The 18,298-nt window shown below is 44.1% G+C and overlaps 1 protein-coding gene across 1 annotated transcript in view; it reads left to right on the top strand.

The window, feature by feature from the left end:
* The window catches only part of PCSK2 (proprotein convertase subtilisin/kexin type 2), a 281,924-nt gene that overhangs the window by 135,816 nt on the left and 127,810 nt on the right, over positions 1-18,298 (top strand). The window contains exons 3-4 of the mRNA XM_078444292.2: positions 8,112-8,225; positions 10,405-10,513. Of these exons, the coding sequence (XP_078300418.1) occupies positions 8,112-8,225; positions 10,405-10,513 (223 nt within the window). The remainder of the gene's footprint in view (positions 1-8,111; positions 8,226-10,404; positions 10,514-18,298) is intronic.

Below are 18,298 nucleotides of genomic sequence, written 5' to 3'. Positions count from 1 at the left end.
ATGTTTCATTAAGAACAGCAGATGTTTCTTGATCTTTTTGGAGTAAATTTAAAAGAGATACTACCAGATGTCATATCTATATTAGAACAGATGTAGATATTATAACATAGGTATTATAGGTATCATATACGGATAACATGTAGGTATTATACATATAAATCCACTGGTTACATTTTATAAAATATATCTATATATATTTATCAAACATATGGATATTATCCATCAATATTGTATACATGTGCGTGTGTGTATACACACACACACACACACACACACACACACACACACACGTTTCAAATTTACGACATTGTATCAGTTTCCTATGGCTACTGTATTAATTACCACAAACTCGGTGGCTTAAAACAACTTCTACTTACTCTCTCACAGTTCTAGGGGATGGAAGTCCAAAGTCAAGGCCATCAGCTTGCAGGGCTGTGCTGCTCCGGGGCTCCAGAGGAAGAAAGTCCTTCCCTGCCTCTTGGAGGTTCTATTGGCCGCCAGCACTCATGGGCTGTGGCTCTTTACTCCAGGCCCTGTTTCCCCCTTCACCTGGCCTTCTGCTCTTCTCTGTGTATGCATCTCCTCAGTGTGAGTCTAATAAGGACACTGGTCCCTGGATACGTGTCATTGGATTTAGGGCCCATCCTGATAATCCAGAATGGTCTTAACTCAAGATCTTGAGTTACAACTACAAAGACTCTTTTTCCAAACAAAGTCTTGTTCACAGGTTCCAGAGATTAGGATGTGAGCATACAATTTGGGGGGATATATAGTTGGGGGAACATATATTTTGGGGGGAACATTGAATCCACTACACTACAAAAGAATCATGCTAAACATACTCCTTTAAAAAAAGAAACTCCCTCTTGGGGCACCTGGATGGCTCAGTCAGTCAAGCGTCCGACTTTGGCTCAGGTCATGATCTCACAGTTCAGGGGTTCAAGCACCACATCAGGCTCTGAACTGACAGCTCAGAGCCTGGGGCCTGCTTCAGATTCTGTGTTTCCCTCTCTCTGTCTCTGTCCCTCCCCAACTTATGCACTCTCTCTCTCTCAAAAATAAATAAACATTTTTTTTATTTTAAATAAAGAAATAATAAATAATTTTTAAAAACCTCCTCTTTCTATGTATGTGTATTAGTGCAAACATGTAAACATTTTCTGGAAGGACTCATGCGAAGTCACGAACAGTGATCACTTTTGAGCAGAGAACTATTTGAGAGCAAGGAAGGAAAGAGGGGGATGAAACGTCCCCTTCCCATTATACAACTTCCTGTACTGCTTTAATTTTCTAGCCATGCACATGTGTTACCTTCTTTTTTTTTTTTTTTAATGTCAACAAGGATTCTCAGGAGGTTGGGGGTGTGAAATTATGTTTTTTCTTTTCTTCTTTCCTACTTCTCCATTTTAAAACAACAATTTTGGGGGCGCCTGGATGGCTCAGTTGGTTAAGCATCTGACTCTTGGTTTTGGCTCAGGTCATGATCTCATGGCTCATGGGATCAAGCCCCACATCTGGCCCTGCGCTGACAGCATGGGACCTGCTTGGGATTCTCTCTCTCCCTCTCTCTCTTCCCCACTCATGCTTGCTCTCTCTCTCTCAAAATAGACAAATAAACTTAAAAATAAGTAAATACATAAATACATAAATAAAGTAAAACAACAATTTTTATTTAATCAAAGAAGCAGCTCACGTGGGTGATTTGGATGTCCTGCCCAATCAGAGAGTAAGTGACCCAATCTGACCGTGTCCTCTCACAGAGAAAGAACCAAGAAGGAGGGCAGGACAGGCACTGGGAGAGCTGGCTGCTAAGGGGGAGTGGGCATCTCCCTGCCTCCTCGCCTTGGGAGGTGATGGCCCCAAGGCTTCCCATCTGCAGATCTCTCTACCGAGTGAGGATTTCACAGCTTGGATCCCACCGGGGCCTCCCCACAATTCTGAGAAGTGGAAATAGGCATTTTACAGGGGAAGAAAATTGGCCTCCAGGACAGTGTCAACCTTGGGGCAGATTGGGATCCCCTGGAGAGTCTGATTGGGTCCAAGCGTGGGCCACGTGTGGGGATTGCTAAAGCTCCCCGGGTGACCTGGTGTGCACCCCAGGTAGAGGTGAGCTGGCTGAAGGGTGGGAGGGGAATTGACATATGTGGGCATTTACTGTGTGCCCGGAGCTGTGTTTCACAGGTGCTCCACAGAGGATGAGGCCACTCATTCCTCAAATGAACCCTCAGAAGTAGTTCCTCTCATTCCGGTGATAAGGAGTCTCAGAAATATCACTATTATGCTCAAAGATACAGAGTTAGTAGGGGCAGATGCAGGTTGCAAACCCACCTCTGTGGCGGCACCACAATCCAGAGCTCTTTCTACAAAACCTCTTGGCTTCCACGGATGACACTTACCCAGTTCACTCCGGTCCTGGGGTGGGGCAAACTTCGAGAAGTTCCACTTTATTAACTGCTCAAAAGTTTGCCATCAGAAAATCGAGAAAAGCAAAAACGATCACACGCTACCTGTTCTCAAATGCATGGGTTTATGCACGTGTCTTACAACCGCTCTTGGCAAATGACAAGAGTGACGACATCGTACTGCCTTAGGCTGGGGCATCAAAACATGCAGAAGGTGTTGGCAATTTAGCAGAAAATCCTGGAGGCAATAGCGGAGCACTCTTTCAAGAAATGCTGATCACCAACATGCTCGACGGCACGGAGGATGACATCCCGTAGGAAAACACAGACGTGGACAATTCTGAGGCTCCAAATGTGCAACAGTTTAGGAACATCCTAACCAATGTACTTCCTAACATTTTCCCTTTTTCTTTTTGTTTGTTTTTTTTACAAAAGTTATACATGGTTGAAGAAGTCTTTGTCCAAATGGGACTACAAGAGCACTTCCTGTACAAAATGAAGTTTACAAATGAGAAGGAAGCATCGTGACATGGTTTCATTCTCAGGAGTCGTAGTAATCTCCTAGGGCTGAATTCAATTCTTAGTGGTTGTATTAGTTTCTATAACAGGATACCACAAACTGGGAGGCCCAATACAACAGAGATTAACTCGCTCACAGTTCGGGAGGCCAAAAGTCTGAGGTCGTGGTGTTGGGACACCACACTCCCTCTGAAATCTCTAGCAGCCCATCTCCTTTTGCCTCTTCCACCTTCTAGTAGACCCAGGAGTTCTCTGGCTTGTAGAAGGATAACTCCATTCTCTGCCTCCTCCCTCTTCACATGGCTTTGCCCTGTGTGTCCTTATGTCTTCCTGTGGCATTCTTCTCGTGTGTCTGTCTGTCCTCTTCTTATGAGAACACCAGCCACGTTGGATTAAGGGCCCATCTTCCTCCAGTATGACCTCCTCCTAACTAATTACATCAGCAACAGCCCTGTTCCCATATAGGATCACATTCTGAGGTACTGAAGGTTAAGATTTCAATATATCTTTCAGAGGGACACAATTTAACCCATGAAGGTGGTACATAAAAATAATTCTTGGTAGTACACAAAATAATGGTGTAACACATCTACAGCATCATAGATTTTAAAACTTTAGCGTTTTCACAAACATGTCAGTTTTGTGTTTTGTTTCTTTTCCCACACTCACTCCCAGCGAAGTCGTCTCACCCTTTGGAAGCAGGTTTCCCATATTGCTCGTCTTTCTCCTGGCCCCTCTCCTGCCCCCACAGTGGATGCTAATTAGCAGCTGTTTAATTATCAGCCCAGCGGGGGAGCGATCCAGACCCTGATCCTCAGAGAGTCAAATCCACAGTTAAGTTGTCCCAGATACTGGAAGGTTGACTGTGTTCCATGCCTTAGCAAGAGGCAATGTGGCTTGGTGGAAAGTGTGGAGGATTTAGAATTGGTCAGCCTGCGTGACTCTGCCATGTTTTCAACAGCTGAACAATGGCCGCTAACCCTCCTTTCCTCAGTTGTAACCATATCCTCCCCACAGTCTTGTTGAGAAGATTATATGTAGTGAAAGTACCTTGCTAATGAAACGTCTAAAATAGAAGGCAAATGTGCAGGGATAGTATCTGCCTCCTAGAATGATCTGTAACCGGCACATTGTAGATGTACAAACACATTTGTTGATTGAAAATTCTTCGTTAAAGAGAAAGACTATAAGAAGGAAGGAAGTGGGGGGAGTTTCTGGAGTAAAACTTGTTCAAGCATGGGTGTCAAATAAAGATTTAAAAGTTGAACCAGAATTGCAGAATATCCATCTCTTCGTTTCTAATAAAATAATTCCCAGTAACAAACACTCTTGCTTTCTTATCTTGTTTATCTATATAAATGATTAGGTCAATGGACAACTTGGATGAGCAGTCTAAAATGAAATACCTAAGCTAACTGTACATTATTTTTCAAGAAGGCAAGGAGCTATGGTTAAGTTGCAGGCCACTGGTGCCACATCGAAGTGGTAATGAAAGGTACCATGTGTGAAAGGTTACATTCAGAGGAGGAGAAAGAGAGAATAAAAGTAACCTTGTAGTTATAATGTGAGGAAGGAATTTGAACACCAGGAAATACTTCTCTGATATTAACTGTTTTATCACACGAGGGGTTATAACACTGAAATCTCCTCCAGGGGTCTTTAAAAATAGTTAATAATCTCATCTTTCTGCTACTGGAAATTTCAATTATAGTAGAAAACAATCCAAATGACCAGTAAGAGGGATATCATTGGGTAAATTATTGTACATTATTCTATGGGATATTTAGGTAGCTATTAAAAATTAATTTATGAGAGCCCTAGAGAAGCATATTAAAATCCTTGTGTACACTACTTAGAGAAGAAAGAACGCAGAATTTTATCTGTCGTTCAATTACTCTTATGTAAAAATTAAGTTTAAATGAAAATTAGCATTGGACAAGAACCCAGAAAAAGAAAGCAATTTATGGTAGTCCGTGGTATCACTGTGGGGAAAAATACGTATTCTCCAGTTATTTGCATATAACAAGAAAAATATATGTTTTAAAGGTGTTCTCTGTCTTGGTATTGTAACTGTGATCTTCACTGAAGACGTGAACATAAACTAAAAGGCTCAGAAAGGTCTGCAGTCTTAGGATTTTTAATTTTCAGTAACACTAAATGACAAGATTGCAGACACCGACGTCATGCTTCGGCACTTCTGAGCAGCAAGGAGGGGTGGTGTCCAGAGAGCACAGCGTTCCAAAGCATCGCTGGTCTCCATTAAAACCTAATTTATGGAATTAAAAATTAATTTTATGGAAATGAGTTTTAAGTCTTTTCATTAGACTGCACTCAGTCTAATTAAGTTTCGAGTGCTATTGTCGTAGCCATTCCTGCTCTGTTATCTAAAAAAAGATGAAATCCGATGTGGGTCTGCTTGTTCTTATGCTGCTGAGAATCAGCAACTCCAAAAGGGAGTTTTCGAGCATCCACAGGGCAGCTACTCTTGCTTAGCAAAGACCCTAGCAATGGAACAACGCTACCTCAACAAAATCAGTCATGACAACAAATCCAATATGATGGGAATCCCACAACGGAAGCCAACCCAGGCTTACCATTAATGAGCGGAGCAGATAAAGGTCTTACTCAGGACCACTATGGGAAGATGCGATGGCCGAATTCAGGCTCCTTCCCAAGTGAAAGCGACACTCTTACCCCTCTTCCTTGAGTACCTGCGTCCATAGTAAAAGAAACGTTTTAAGAGGGGTGCACTATGGCTCTTTACATAAACGTGTGTGTGTGTGTGTGTGTGCGTGTGTGTGTGTGTAGGTAGATCTATCTTCTATCTGTTCTGTGACAGCTGTGAGGATACACAGAGCACACCTCTGATTTCCAGGAGAGTAATTGACCAAGCACCCCAGCTGCTGCGCTCTGAAACCTGTCACTGTGTTGGCAACAGGCCATGCTTCCCAGGCGGCTCCAGCCAGTCACTGAGCACAGCAGGAGCACTGAGGCAGGATCATCCCTGGGAGACACAGGGTTCCTCTGAAAGTCGACTTTGGAACCCCAACAGACTTGTCACACTTTCCTTACACTATGGGGCAGTTGAGGACACTTTTGCCTAACCTTGTTCATGCTCTCCTTTACGGGGTCAAGCTTGCATGGCAGTGTCTTGCATTTTCTCTCCTAATAAAAACCTTGCATATTTAATCTCATCTTGGCATCTGCTTCTCAGAAGATACATATATAGAATATATAGAAAATACACATCATATACATATATGTGCATGTATATTTGAATCATAATTTCTCTCCATTTGATGGGCACTAGTTATGTCTAGATTTTTTCCATTATAAAAATATCTATCCGTGGGGCATCTGGGTAGCTCAGTCTGTTGAGCTTCTGACTCTTGATCTCAGCTCAGGTCATGATCCCAGGGTCATGGGATCAAGTTCCACATTGAGCTCTGTGCTGAGCATGGAGTCTGCTTGGAATTCTCTCTCTCTCTCTCTCTCTCTCTCTCTCTTTCCCTCTAGTGCCTCTCTCCTACTCATGAGTGCTCTCTCTCTCTCTCTTTCTAATAGAAAAAAAATTAAAATTAAAAAAAAAGAAAACACATCCATCCCATGCTTCCAAATATTTGCTATGTGCCAAAGTGAGTATCTGTTGTTGGAATACTTCCAAGGAATCGAGCAAATGCCACACCTACCACTTCTTTTCTACACATACAGAGTTTCTGGTAGAATTAAAGATTTTCTGGCAAATGAGCCCCCAGGTTTCCTATGTCAGTGTGTAGAAGGAAATGAAGTACCACTCTCCTACAGCATTCCTGCACATTCTAGGACAGCAAGGGAGGGGAGGTTTCCAGCCACGTTTACGATCCCTCCATTTTTCCCTCCCTACCGTCACTGTAGACATGGGTCCTCTTGTCTTCCCTGGTCCCAATCAGAGTTCTCAAGTGCAAGCAACAGAAATCAATTCTGGATTAGTTAAGCAAAAGAGGATTTCCTGGAAGGGTATGGGGAGCTCCCAATCAGTGAGAGGCTAAAAGATTAGTCTTGGGGGAGCTCCAGGGTCGGGTTGTGGAACTGTAGTAAGAACGTTTTACAGGGAAGGTCTGGGGAGTGAACCTAGGAAATAAATAGCCTTCAAGGGCTCCTTTTCCCCTCACATTACTTTCCCAAAATGCAAATCCATACCCACCGGGGCTCCTCTAAGGCAGAGAGAGCCTGCAATTTCTTTGCAGCAGATAAGGTGTCTCACATTTCACTCCCACCAACGCAGAACCTAGTGGACTCCAGGTAGTCCCCCAAATACACTGAGGATGTTTGCAAAACGAAGAAATGGATGTTGGGCAGCAAAATATAATTTTAAAACTACGTATTCAGCCCACACCCTTTTCTACATTTGCGTAGTCCTTGAGTTTATAGCTGTTCAGAGACTGGCCACAGCCACTGGGTGATAAATGCATTATTGCCCAAGTGAAGGTAAGTTTCGTGAATGGGACAAAGTCTAGCTGTGTCCAGGAACCTGTTTGAACAATTCAGCACCTAAGTTTCATTTCCATCCAAGGGCTTGGGGTCCTGTCTGACTTTCCAAAAATTGAAGTATTGTCATTGCCAGGATGGCAACACCGTCCATTTCTTTTCAAAGATCCCTCACTTACCTTCGAAAGCTCTGCCGTGAACTAGCTGGCTCTCCACGCAGGTTTTCTTTTGGTCTGGTTTTGGTTTGGGCTGGTTCAGTCTTGGTTTTGGTTTTGGCTGATTCCCAAATGTGACAGCACAATCCTGTCAACAAACATAAAGGCTCGAAAGCCTTCCAGAAAAATAATCCATGCAGTTTTGACTCTCTCCCTCCCTGAGTCCACATCAAGCTTCCTTACTTAATAGAAGTATTGGGTTGCTTTGTTTATTTCCCTCAACAACCCCTACCACCTTTTCTTCCTTGAGAGTACTTTTCTCTGTCGAATTCTCATTTTAAAGAAACTCACTTTGAGGCATCACCAAGGCCAATTTATTCAGCACAGAGAGGAGCAAATGCTTTCAGAAAATAATCATAGAGAGCAGAGTGTACAGGAGATGAACTTGGCTTCTGCAGAAAAAAAAGAAAACACCTTATGTACAAATGGAATTTGAGTTCATGGAAATGAATTCCAGAAGAAGGTGTTCAGGTTGATATTCAGGTGTTCTGCCAATATGTCATTTCAGGTAAAGATGGCCTTGCAGCAGGAAGGATTTGACAGAAAGAAGCGGGGGTATAGAGACATCAATGAGATTGACATCAACATGAATGATCCTCTTTTTACAAAGCAGTGGTATCTGGTAAGCATCTCCGTATTATTCCTAACATTTCCCACCTTGAGACTTTGGATAAAAGACTCATTTCTATTTCCTCATTATTCTATGGAATGTCAGCCAGCATCTGACTCCATGAACCTCTCTGTCCCCTCTGATACGTATTGATTTTCTATCACCACCCATACATCATGTTCCCTAATCTGTTTCTTCTGGAACTGCTAAATAGCCATGATCTCTGCTGATCAGATTGCTCCAGACTCTGAAAAAGCACACCAGTGCATGAGGGGAGACTTGCAAAATCATGCAGAAGTTGAGTCAAGGGTCTAGGGGGAGTAATCCAAGGGTTTCAACAGGCAGAGTGATGGGAGGACATAATGAAACCACAGGCATAAGAGAAAGAATCAGGCGACTTCACAAGGGACAAGCAAGAGAGCTCAAAGACCAAAGCAATGAAAGTAGCATCCATTAGTTCTTCCTAAAATAATGGCAGGAAGTCACATCCATGGTGCTTCACTGATGCAGGATTCAAGGCCTGGGGGTCCAATCTGTCAGGTGAAGTGAGTATTTTCTGGCCCACCAGCATCCTCCGTGGCCCATTTGGACAGGTTGGGTTATATTTAAAAGAGACTCAGAGCCTCTAAACCAATCTATCTGCAGGCCATCTTGAAGGGAAAGGAGTGAGTAATTTTAAAATACGAGTGATGCTTCACCTTATTTAAGATCAAAAGGTGATGAGCAGGAAAGAAGACTAAATTATAGCCCTGTGGACTGATACTTTTATGGGAATGCATCACAACTTACCTCTTGGATCTTCACAGCTCGACTGTGCCCTTGGCTTTTTGGCATGGAATCCCACAAATCTGATCTGGGCAAGTGAAAAAGGCTTCTGTGTGTTAATCACGTTAGGCTACCATGGGTCTTGCAATCACAACCAACCCCCAAATCACACTGGCTTAACAAATTGAAGCTGTTGCCCACTCACTATACGTCCAACACTTCCTATTTCCTCATGGACCCAGTCTCCATCTCAGCTCCATCTCGACCCCTGCTCTCAAGAGCACCTCAACAAGGGGAAGGAGCAGGGCACACACTGGCGCCCTAAGGCTTCTGCCTGGATGTGACAATTGACGCCCGAGCTCGCATTCCATTGGCCAAAACCAGTCACGTGGGCATTCTACTAACTTCCAAAGTAATAGAGAGTGTAATCTTAACATGTGCCTGGAAGACCAGTCGTTTTTGCAAAAAGAGCTAATGATATCCACACAGCGTTTTAGCAACGGGTCACTGTGGGCTTCTGCCGATACAAATTCTGACTGCGCTGTTTCCACAACTCATCTTTGAGAAAACCTGCACAGGACAAAGATGCATGAAAAGAAGGCAGTGAACCTATTTATCTGGAATTCCTTTGTTTCCTTTTTTGAATTTTTGTTAGGGAAAGGACTGTTTTCCTCCATTAGAACAAGCACTAAAAGTGAACCAACTATCTTTAATCAGTTCCTCAGACATTTTTAAGCAAGATTTGGTGTGGTGGTACTGAAATTAAAGGTAAATAGGATGTGCTCTCTCTCGCAAAGCATATCGTTATTGAGCAAGGAAATCACATTCAAATAAGAATAATCCAAGAAAGTATGTGCTAAATTCAAAATATGAGGTATAAATAAGGACTACAAGAGTGAGCATTTAATTCCAAATTGGAGAGTTTCTTGCAATAGCAGCTTTAAGGAGTTTAAGGATAGCAATCCAATCATAAGAGATGGAACGATTGAGGGGCGCCTGGGTGGCTCAGTCAGTTAAGTGTCTGATTAGGCTTAGGGCATGATTACGAGTTCAAGCCCCGCATGAGGCTCTGTGCTGACAGCCTGGAGCCTGGGGCCTGCTTTGGATTCTGTGTCTCCCACTCTCTGCCCCTCCCCCATGCTCTCTCTCTCGCTCTCAAAAAATAAATAAACATTAAAATGCAAGAGATAGAGGGATTGAAACTGTGTTTGCATAATTACATAACATAGAAACGTCAATTATGTACATTTAAAAAAATGGAGGGAGAAGGCTGGAAGAGGTGGATGGGGAAACATCGGTAAGTATGGTTTCCTGGAAGACTTGGCCTTTGAGTTGGCCCTGGAATACCAGACAGCTGCAAACATTTAGACAGGTGCTTTACTGCACCAGGCTAACAAGATTCTCTGCTTTGGAATTCCTGAACCAGATCAACACAGGGCAAGCCGATGGCACTCCTGGTCTTGATTTGAATGTGGCAGAAGCTTGGGAGCTGGGATACACAGGGAAAGGTGTCACCATTGGAATTATGGATGATGGTGAGTATTTCAAAGCCTTTGCATCATTTGGAAGCAAGTGTGTCTTTGCATGCCTTTGCAATATAAAAGATTCACTGTTTGGGAGCTCAGTCAGTTAAGCGTCCAACTCTTGATTTCGGCTCAGGTCATGATCTCACAGTTTGTGAGTTCGAGCCCCTCACTGGGCTCTGCGCTCCCAGGGCGGAGCCTGTTTCAGATTCTCTGTCTCCCTTTCTCTGCCCCTCCCCTGCTTGCTTTCTCTATCTCTCTCAAAAATAAATAAATGTTAAAACAAATTTTTTTAAGAAAGATTCACTGTTTTGGAGATGCTGCTAAACTCAACCACCATCTATATTGTGGCAAAATCCTTCCCTTTCTCCAGATCAGTGGTCCTCAAACTTCAGGATGCCTTTAACAAATATTTATTGGATTAATAAAGAAAAAAATGAATGAAGGAAAACTGACCATCACTGACCTGTAATTTCTTATTGAGCCACTGTTTATACCTTACCTCCAATATCTTCTAAACCCACTTGTGTTTATCATCTATTTCTCCAGATCCACAGTCTAGTGCAATAGCCACTGACCATATGTGGCAATTTACACTGAAGGTTAAATTAATTAAAGCCAAATCAAATTAAAAATTCAATTCCTCAATCACCTTAGCCTCATTTCAAGTCCTCAATGACCACAAGGGGCGAGCTAGCGGCTGCTGAAATTCAATTCAACTTTACTATCATCACAGAAAGTTCTATTACACAGTGTGGTTTTACATCCACAAAATAGCTTTTTGGTAACAGGATTGGAGTCTGGAGAAATTTCGACTTTATTGCTACTTTCAGAATGAACCCTGGTAAAGCAGACCTTGAAAACATTTTATGACATATGCCCCCTATAAGATGTTATTTTACCCCCTATGCCTACCAGACAAACTATTTCCTATAGTTTGTGATACAAAAACCAATGCGTTTGATGAATTGGTGTTTTTGTAACTATACGCGTCCTTGGCTCTGCCAAGGTCCTGGAGAATCTCTGCCCTGCGGTCATGTCACTGGGGAGATACTCTTGTCCTTCATCAGCCGCCTGGATCCTCCAGGAAAAGGTCCCCTGTGCGGCTGTGCTCTATTGACGCAATTACACAGAAAGCCTATACAGAGATGAAACAATGGAGCCTTTCCCTTCTGAAGCGCCTCAAAGAACACTATGCTCTCCAAAGCAAGCCTTTGAAGCCAAATTAATGGTGACACAGGGAGCCGGCATGCTTAGAATTGGTGCTGTCTTCTCACAGTCTCATTAAATATCCACAGAAAAACAATGCCTCGTGTTTTCTGATGTGTGAGAGGTTTTGAAGTGGATGTAAAAGCTTTCTCCGGTGGCCGAGGGCTTTCACAAGAAGAAAGGAGCTCTGCAGGAGAAAGTACGCGTGTGAACTTGGATGTTGGGAGCTTATGACTGTTTCTTCCTTCCTAATGCTTTGGAAACCAAAAGTGGCTAAGCCAGCTCACCCGGGAGAAAGATGCACCTACGTTTGGGGGAAGTCTGCCTAGGATATACTGTAATCACACAGCATCTGGGGGACTCGAGGGGCACCCTAAAATTGGCACTGCGGTAGCCACAGAGAGGCACATTGCTCCTACAAAAATTCCAACAGCCCGTGCTGCCCATGTCAGAATTCTTTCTTTACCGGAAGAAAGGGGGAAGATGAGCCCTGACTCTGATCCATCTTTCCTGGCTTGAGAAGCCAAACCCTTTAGGAAAGAAAGTCTTGGGCCACCTGGGTGGCTCAGTTGGTTGAGCATCCAACTTCAGCTCAGGTCACGATCTTGCAGTTCATGAGTTCAAGCCCCGCATCGGGCTCCATGCTGACAGCCCAGAGCCTGCTTCGGATTCTGTGTCTCCCTCTCTGTCTGCCCCTCTCTCGCTCACGCTCTGTCTCTCTCTCTGTGTCTCTCAAAAATAAACATTAAAAAAAAATTTTAGAAAGAAAGTCTCAGCAGAGTTTACTGTTTGGTATTATTTCTTCTGCTTTAGTAGCCTTTGGGAATCCCCACAGAACTGAACTCTCTGCCCAACCCCCCATTTAAACTCCTATCTTCTCCGCTTTTTTGGTCATCTACTGCTACAGAACAAACCACCCCAAAATTGAGTGGCTTAACACAACCACCCCGCTGTTCTCTCTCACAGTTCTGTGGGTTGACCTGGCTCAGCTGGAAAGTTCTGTTATTGGTCTCCCTGGGGTCTTTTACGCAGCTGGGGTCAGAATGCAACTGGGGCCAGTGTCGACTGGAGGCCTGACCGGGATGCTCAAATGGCTCGGCCTCCCTTCCGCTCCACGTAGTGCCAGGACCTCTCCTCTCAACACGGTCTCCCCAGCAAGGTGGTTGGATTTCTTACAGATGGCTTAGGGACCCAATGTTCATTCTAAGAAATGAGAAGTGGAAGCTTCCAGGCCACCTGTAGGCTGGACATGGAATGAGCAAGCATTACTCTGCCACTTCTGTTGGATGAGTGGTCTCAGGGCTAGATCCCAGAGGAGGGGGAATAGGTTCCACACCCTGGCTGTGGAAAGAAACGAAGGATTTGTGACCGTCTTTAATTCAGCGCATGCTTATTCAGTATGGCAACTGAAGAAGAGAAAGACTACCAAGCTGTTCTCCAAATCCGCTTTGGAATAGTAAGACAAACACATTTGAGACATGAGTGGCCTCCTACGCAACAAGGACGATGCTTGGCAGCCGTCACTGTGTCATTGGGCACCTCTGCCCTAACACCTAGAATGGGAAGCACTATGGTGAGGCTGGGAGCATCAGTGGATGGTATGGTATCATTTCCCAGATATTTGCTTAACAAGATATCATTCCCAACCAAGGTAAAGACAGACACAGATACTGACCTTCATACCTAAGAGCAAAATAAACATCATATTTTATAATCATTGGCTCTTTATTTTGGCCTCCATGGGAAATAATTTGATTATCTGCATGTGGAAGAGTCAATCTATAGACAGCCCAGTTTTAAAAGCCATTTACACTCTCTGGTTGCACAACTCCGAACTAGGCCAACATCCTCTCTGCCAAATCCAATGACTCAATACATGCTCAATAAATATCTGCTTTCGGGCGCCTGGGTGGCTCAGTCAGTTAAGCATCGACTCTTGATTTCAGCTCAGGTCGTGATCTCACGGGCATGGGATCCAGCCCCACGTCAGGCTCAGCACTGATAGCACAGAGCCTGCTTGGGATTCTTCCTCTCCCTCTGTCTCTGCCCCTCCCCTGCTTGTGTTCTCTCACTCTCTCTCAAAATAAATGTTTAAAACACGTATCTCCTACTTTCATTTCGATGCAACTTAATGTCATTTCCATACACTACACATCAATAGGAGAGTACCTCCACGGTTAGCTGCGGCTCAAAGGGGCAGAAAGCATTTCTTAAAGGTTTGCTCTGATGTTCCGGGCATGTATGTAGATGTCAGCGAGGACCCCACTTAATGATAACAACTCAGCCCCTTTGTTGCAAATAGAGTTGTTTCACATTGGAAACTTGAGCTGGAAAACAGGATGTGGCCATAACAAGACACAGAGATGGATAGGAGCCACCAGCCATCACCGGCACAGTTCAGGACAGGTGCAGGCTTTTGGGGTCAAAGATGGTCAGCGAAGGCAGGAGTCAAGGCCGTTAGTCAACATCAGATGGAGCCAAGGAAGTAAGACTGAAGGCCAGGGAGGCAGGGTCAGAGAGAACTTCAAGCTGAAATAACAATGGAAACTAACATTTCTTGAGTGCTCACTGTGTACTAGGCACTGCCTGACAATTTAGAAACACAGTCACAATTATCCTGTAAGATTCATACTATTACCCACATTTTGCAGATGAAGAAACTAAGGTTTAGGGAGACAAAAAATTACCCAAACTGATCTGAACCACCATCTTCAGTGCTTGAAGCCCACCCCTTGGCTCTGCCCCCTGGTGGGTCTTTGTGAGTGGGATCTCCTCCTTTTAAGTGGAGGTCCAAGCTTAAGGACCAGGCAGTCAGCCACACTTTCCCAAGAGAGTTAGAAGTCTGCATCACATAGGAAAGCAGTGCTTTCTCCCCTAACTTGGGTTTCATGGTTCTCAGAAGGGCCATTGGGGTATCTGTTCCAGTCATTATTCCTGTGTAACGAATGACACCAAACTTTAGCAGCTTAGATTAACTCTTTATTTTGCTCATGATTTTGTGGCACAGGAACTCAGGGAGAGCCAGTCTGGGCACTTCTCATTCGAGGTTTATCAGACAGTTGTGGGCAGATGTTGGCTGGGCTGCAGTCATCCAAAGGCTCAGCTAGGGTGGACGTCCATGGCTCATTCCCATAGCTGGCCGTTGACATTGGCTCCTGTAGCTCAGCTGAGCCTTTCATACCACGGGCCGACATATGGGCTTCTTCCGTGGCAGCTGGCTTCCCCCAAGTGGACCAGTGTCTAAAGGGAACTGGTGGAAGATGTCTGGCCTTTTCTGACCTCGCCTTGAAAGTCATGCAACATCTTATTGGTAGAAGCAGTTGTAGCCCACTCAGATGAAAGAGGAGAAAACACACCTACCTCCAAAGGAGGTGTGTGGTATTGTTATACGTCTCAACCAAACTACTAACTAGGAATTGTAACTAGGAATATGTACATGGAGCTCCTTGGTAATTCCCCAAGGTCTCCAGAACCATCAGAGCTTCCTGAGAATTTGGACTATTGTGGATTAGACTTTCTCAAAACGCTGACACTGATGACAGGATACTAATGTAAAATATAACCAAGTAATTGTCCTTTGCATACTACAGCGCGTTGTGATTGGCTGGCAATGAGCTGGTCCCCCCTGTAGACTGGGAGCCATACATAGTTGAACAGTTCAGATTCTGTGTCTTACACAGTCTATGATTTTCCAGGACCTACATAGTGCCTGGCATTCACTGCTGGAAATAAACCAATGAGTGAAGAATAAAAATGAATACATTAATAATACAAGAAATAAAACATAAATAAGAGTTGACTGAGAAAATGTATTCAGTACATTCCACCTGAAAAGATAATCAAATATACAAAAATATTAAAATACTCTTTAATTACCAGACCATTATTTTCATACTTCATTTAGTTCGTTCTTTTTTGAATCATGTCTGTCATCCCTCATGGTTCTATCAATCTCTTCTTTCTTAGACCAAAGACTGTATCTATTCTAACTTAACACTTAGTCTTCCCCTCAACCTAATTCAAGATCCTTCATTTTAATTAGGCAAATGTTATCTTATTTTAATTTTAATTTCCTTCAGGTCTCTTATCTCTCTGCCTTGATATTTTCCTTTCACAGAGAATAGACTACTATTTCTCGGAAAATTTCTGATCCAGACGACTTGCACTATCAGAACATGAAATCGTGTTTTAAAAACTGACTCCCTGGGTGGCTCAGTCAGTTAAGTGTCCGACTCTTGGCTTCGGCTCAGGTCACGATCTCACGGTTCGTGGATTCGAGGCCTGCATCGGGCTTCGAACTGTTTGGAGCCTGATTGGGATTCTCTCTCCCTCCCTCTCTACCCCTACCCTGCTGGCTCTCTCTGTCTGTCTGTCTCTCTCGAGAATAAATAAACACTAAAAAAAATTTTTTAATGTTTATTTATTCTCGAGAGAGGCAGAGTATGAGTGGGGCGGGGGGGGGGGGGGGGCAGAGAGCGAGGGAGACACAGAAGCAGGGTCCAGACTCTGAGTTGTCAGCACAGAGCCAGACGCGGGGCTCAAACTCACAGACCATGAGATCATGACCTGAGCCGAAGTCGGACGCCTAACCGACTGAGCCACCCACGGGCCCCTTAAAAAAAATTTTTTTTTAATAAAAATAAAAACTGACTCCCTGCATGGAATAGGAGCTCGCTCCATCCGTTCTGCACCTCGACCTCGTATTGGAGTTCTTCCAAGAACGGTGCACTCCCTCGGGGGAAATACCCAGGTGTCTAAAGTCAGCTTGATTTGTTGGGGAGGTGTATCATCTGGGATTGTGCGTACTGGATGCTTCTGCCTCAGAGTGTCTGGGAGGGAGGCTTGTAGCTGGCCTTCCCGAGGTGTAGGTGTGGCTACACATACACCAGGATCTTCTTACACAGTATGAGCATGAATAGAAGGACAATTATGCCGGGGTCCCGGACTGGCGTAATCAGCAGAGCATGCAACTCTTGATCTCAGGGTCTGGAGTTCCAGCCCCACATGAGGTGTAGAGATCATTAAAGAAATAAGCTTAAGAAGTATAATTATGCCAAAAAAAATCGATGCCCTGCTAGAAAAGAAACATATTTTCTGTGTGCATGTCTATGTTTAACTTATCTATTTGTTACAAAATATTTTGCCTGACATTGAGTTCACAAACCATAACCAACTGCAACAAATATGTACAATAATTTGATTTCAACACAATATTCTAAGACCAAGGAGATTTTTAAAACTATTTCTGCTCTTCTGAATTATCCACAGGACTCTAATGATGTGGTAGGTGATGCTATTAAGGGTGATGACCGTAAATATAACTTATCGGGTGTTTACTACATGCTAAACACTTTCACCGAATCGGCCCTCATCTTGAACGCTGCTTTGCAAGGTACATAATATTCCTGTTTCAAAGATGAGGAAACGGAAGCTCCAGGAGATGATGCCGCCTGGCTGAAGCCTCACAATTATTATAGTGTCTGAGCCTAGAAGATAACTGGATCTGCTGGTCTCCATAGCTTGTGCTCATCCCCAACCCATCCCACAGCTGAAAGAGACAATTTCTGAATAAGGGTCCAGGACAGGGCTTGCAACCTTTAAAATATGAGTCTCTGGATCTTCTTTTAAAAAAAAAAACAAACAAGTTTATTTATTTATTTTGAGAGAGAGAGAGATTGCACTCAAGTCAGGGAGGGGGAGAGAGAAAGGGAGAGACAGAATCCCAGGGAGGCTCTGCACTGACAGTGCAGAACCCGATGTGGGACTCAAACTCCCCAACTGTGAGGTGATGACCTGAGCTGAAGTAGGACGCTTACCCAACTGGGACACCCAGGCGCCCCTAGTCTTTGAATCTTTTAACCCCTGTCCTTGCACAATCGTTGGGGGGGGGGGCGGGGAGGAGGAGGAGGATGGTGGGTGGTAAGTGATAGGCTATACTCTCTTAGACTATAGGAGGCAGCCATCTGAACCCTTCACATGTCAAAATATCAGCAGCAAAATGTAACATATGTTCTGTAGAATGGTGACTCCCAGTCCAGAAATTTCTTGCGCAACCAGAAGAAAACAAAGGAAGATTTCTTTTTTTGAGATAAACATCCTGATACTGGTTCTTTTTTACGTGGGGCAAAGCTGTAACAGCAGCCAGGCCTCAGTGTGCTCACAGGGAAGATGCTACCTATCGGAGGCACTGAGTGATACCTCTAGCTTTTAAATATGGCAAACCCAACAGAGCTACTGAATGTCAATGGAGCTAATGCCACTGATCACACCCCCACTTGGTGGAGAAGAAAACAAGCTCAGAGGGGCCAAGCACTTGGCCTGAAGTCACCGGGCCAGCTGGCGGCACTGCTGAGATCCAAACTCGGGTCTTTGACTCCAAAACCTTCACTCGTGACCATTATGTCAGGTGGTGCAGGAACCTGGCCGGTTTTGCAAAGGGCTGGATGTTCAGGTGTAACTGCTGCAAAGGTTCTACGGCTCTGCAGACCTGGACGAGAGTTCCAGTGTGGCCTTGAATTTCCACGTGCTTGCAGAGGTTCACCTGTGATGGAATGCGCCGGTGCTGGTAATTCTACCCTTATAACCAAT

Source organism: Panthera onca, chromosome A3 (assembly GCF_046562875.1).
Source record: "Panthera onca isolate mPanOnc1 chromosome A3, mPanOnc1 haplotype 2, whole genome shotgun sequence".
Lineage (NCBI taxonomy): Eukaryota > Metazoa > Chordata > Mammalia > Carnivora > Felidae > Panthera > Panthera onca.
The sequence above is the reverse complement of the archived record's forward strand: the minus strand, read 5'-3'. Positions and strand labels throughout refer to the sequence as shown.